Here is a 3,228-nt window from a genome sequence, read left to right on the forward strand (position 1 = left end):
GCTGTCCCAGTAAGGAGGATGGGGACAGCCACTTGTCGAGCCTGATGCTCGAGCACAGAGGGATGAGGCTCCCCAGCTCCTCTGTGGCCCCCAAACCTGTGGGGAGCCCCAGGGGGACACGGTGTGGGGCCAGCCCAGCCACGCTGGCCCTTACCTCGCTCCTCCTGCAGTTTCCTTGCCGCGTTGGTGGCAATCCTGTGAGAAGAGAGGTGACAGTGAGGGCAAGCAGCCACACTGCCTTAGTGATGTGCACAGCACCCTCAGACTTCCCTTGCCTGCTTGGGCTTTGTTTTGCAGGTGCCACCACCTGGGTGGCACCGGGCTGGCAGCAGCCTGGGGACCAGCTGTGGGCCCTGGCACCCACGGGGCATCCTTCACTCACCATCCTTGCACCTACCCTGTCCCCAAGGAGTGTCCCCAGAAGAGGATGCTGCTGTTCCCACTCCGGGCTTTGGCCCAGTCGTAGAGTGCCAGGACATCCGTGGTGAAGCCGCTCTCCAGGGGGTACCCACTGGAGTCCCCATAGCCTGGTAAGGGGCACGGCTCATTGTCACAACCCTGGGGGGGGACTGGCCCTGGGGGGTCACTCAGTGAGAGTCAGGGGGTGACTTTACCTCTGTAGTCGAGAGCCAGGATGTGGAAGTCAGCAGCCCCCATCGTCTGTCAGGGGAGTGGCACCACGTTACGAGCTGGGTCGGGGGGATGCACCCCAGGACCCCCCCCAGAGTGGCTGGGGCTTGCTCTGCTCAGGGTCCCTCTTGGGTCACCAGAGCCAGCACGAGCCTGACCCCGGGAGGTCCTTGTCCCTGTGCAGGGAACACTTACCTTCAAGAACTGGACACGGTGACTCGCGGCCCTGATGGGGACAGGAGGGTTAGAGCTGGGGGAAGGACCCTCCAGGGACCCTCCCCTCCCACACCAGTCCAGGTGAGGGACTGGGGCGACCTTTTCCCAGGAGGGGAGAGCTGGATGCTCCACGGGGGGTGGGTTTCAACGTTCCCCTTCAACTCAGAGGGACCTTCCTTGACTGGTGAGGTCAGAAACAGCCTCAGCAGCACCAGCCCCACAGCACCACCGGCTGCCAGGTCCCTCCCCACGCAGAGACACTGCAGGTGCACCCACCCTCCCCTGGGAGAGGCCCCCACGCCTCCCAGGTACTCACCTGGTCCCCCCATTGCCGTGCAGGTAGATGATCACGGGGTGAGCATCAGCAAGAGCCTCCTCGTACCAGCGCTGGTCCTTGCCCTGAGCCTCGGCCCCTCTGCTGCCTGGCACTGTGTGCCTGGGGGAGCAGAGCAGGGTTACCCCAGGGGTAGTCCTGGCTGTGCCCACCTGGGATGCTGGGGCTGCCCTGCTCACCAGATGCCAACTGTGATGCCCGGCTCAGTGGTGAGGTACAGGTTGATGGTGTTGTTCAGCAGCAGCTCCGGTCGCTGAAGGTCCACGAAAAAGGGGAAGGCCACTGATGGAGTAATTGCAGCCATCACACAGGCAACCCAGGAACACAGAGTCAGAGCGGGGTGGGGGTTGGAAGGAACCTCTGGAGATGATCTCATCCAACCCCCTGTTCCAGCAGCTCACCCACAGCAGGGTGCCCAGGTGAGTTTGGAATCTCTCTGAACAAGGAGACTCCACAGCCTCTCTGGGCAGCTGCTCCAGGCTCTGCACCCTCACAGCAAAGAATTTTTTCCTCCTGTTGAGATGGAACCTCCTGGGTTCCAGTTAGTGCCCGTTGCCCCTTGACCTGTTGCTGGGCACTACTGAAAATCAGAGTCTGGCCCCAGCCTCTTGCCCCCCACCCTTTAGCTGTTGACCAGCACTGATCAGATCCCAACAGAAGAACCCTCGTACCCAGCTCCATTTATGTTGGTTTTTTTTTTCAAAGCACCATGGTTTTGTTCTCAGATTCTTTGCCAGAGAAAAAAAAAGGGGGAGCGGGGAAGCGAGCACACCCCGCTGCCCCCGCCTCCCCCCCGCCCTTCTTGCCCTGCCAACTCTGTGCCTGCCCAGATGTGTTGCAACTGCAGGCAGTAAACAGGGTCAGCAGCACCACATTGCTACAGCTTGCAAAACACAAGGAAAGGTCCTTCTGCACCTTCTCTGCCAGCCCACAGCAAAGGGGGTGGCTGCACAGGTGCTGTCCCGGTGCCACCCAGCTGCTGGGTGCGTCCCCACCCACGTTTTGGGGATCCCACCCCCCCCCATCTGGGGGATCCCGCCCCCCCCCATCCGCTTGCTTGTTTAATCCCTGGGTGGGGCTCTCCCAGTTGGGACAGCCCCGGGGCACTCACAGAAGTTCAGGAAGACGAATTTGGTGAGTATGTGGTTGGGGAAGAGGCGGACGAGGAAGGGCACGGAGACGTAGATGAGGAGCAGGCTCAGGAGGAGGGTGCGCAGGTGGGAGCACCAGGCCAGCCAGCCCCTGCAGGGCAGACACCCCATCAGCACGCCCCCTCCCACCCTGAGGGCTCTGGGGCACAGCAGAGCGGGGTCTCTCTTCCCAACCCTAGTTGTGAGGTTGGATGTAGCAGCTTTTTCCCCAGCAAGGGCCTGAGGCTGCTGAGCCAGGAACTGACTCCCATGGGTTTGGCTTTTGAGGATGGAGCCAAGAGGCTGGAGAAGCCCCAGTGTGACACAGTGTCATGGGAGGCCACCATCCAGTCCCCACCAGCCTCCCACAGGAGCCGGCAGGTAGGAAGGGCAGGGCATGGGCCGGGGCTGGGAGCTGCAAGCCAAACCGGCAATTAGAGCAACTGACAGTTTGTGGCCACACCTCCCGGCAGGGCTGGTGAGACACCTCATGGAGGTGTCCCCGAGCGCAGCACCGACAGCCTCAGCGATTCGCCAAACTGGGAAAGGGCTCCAGGAGCCCACAGCACCACGGGAGAAACCAGCCTCCAGAGCCACGTCCCCAGTGCCACCAGCACAGGGTGGGAAGCGTGACCCCCTCTGACAGCGTCCAGAAGCACTGGGCCATGCCCAGCTCCATCCTCCCAGAGGGAAGGGAAAGCCAAGAGCTGCACATTGCCCAGCAACAGCGTCTCTCATGGGCTGATGGTGCCAAGCTATGGGGAAATCCAGCACTGGGGGATTTAGGGCAGAGGTTTCTGGCTGGTGCCCAAATACAGCTTCCCCTCCTGCCAACAAGTGCCCAGTGTCACCACCACTCGTGCAGAAGCAGATTGAGTCCATCGCTTGCCCTGGGGAGTGCTGCAAGAGGCTGAAAAA

The 3,228-nt window shown here is 61.7% G+C and overlaps 1 protein-coding gene across 1 annotated transcript in view; it reads right to left on the reverse strand.

Moving 5' to 3' along the window:
- Positions 1-2,442, reverse strand: part of ABHD12B (abhydrolase domain containing 12B) — a 4,836-nt gene extending 2,394 nt beyond the window's left edge. The window contains exons 1-7 of the mRNA XM_008938186.1: positions 2,292-2,442; positions 1,360-1,462; positions 1,163-1,282; positions 826-856; positions 615-660; positions 398-527; positions 155-195 (exon numbers count right to left, since the gene is read on the reverse strand). Coding sequence (XP_008936434.1) covers positions 155-195; positions 398-527; positions 615-660; positions 826-856; positions 1,163-1,282; positions 1,360-1,462; positions 2,292-2,442 — 622 coding nt within the window. The remainder of the gene's footprint in view (positions 1-154; positions 196-397; positions 528-614; positions 661-825; positions 857-1,162; positions 1,283-1,359; positions 1,463-2,291) is intronic.
- Positions 2,443-3,228: the final 786 nt, after the last annotated feature.

This window comes from Merops nubicus, unplaced genomic scaffold (assembly GCF_000691845.1).
Source record: "Merops nubicus isolate BGI_N331 unplaced genomic scaffold, ASM69184v1 scaffold26280, whole genome shotgun sequence".
Taxonomy (NCBI): Eukaryota; Metazoa; Chordata; class Aves; order Coraciiformes; family Meropidae; genus Merops; species Merops nubicus.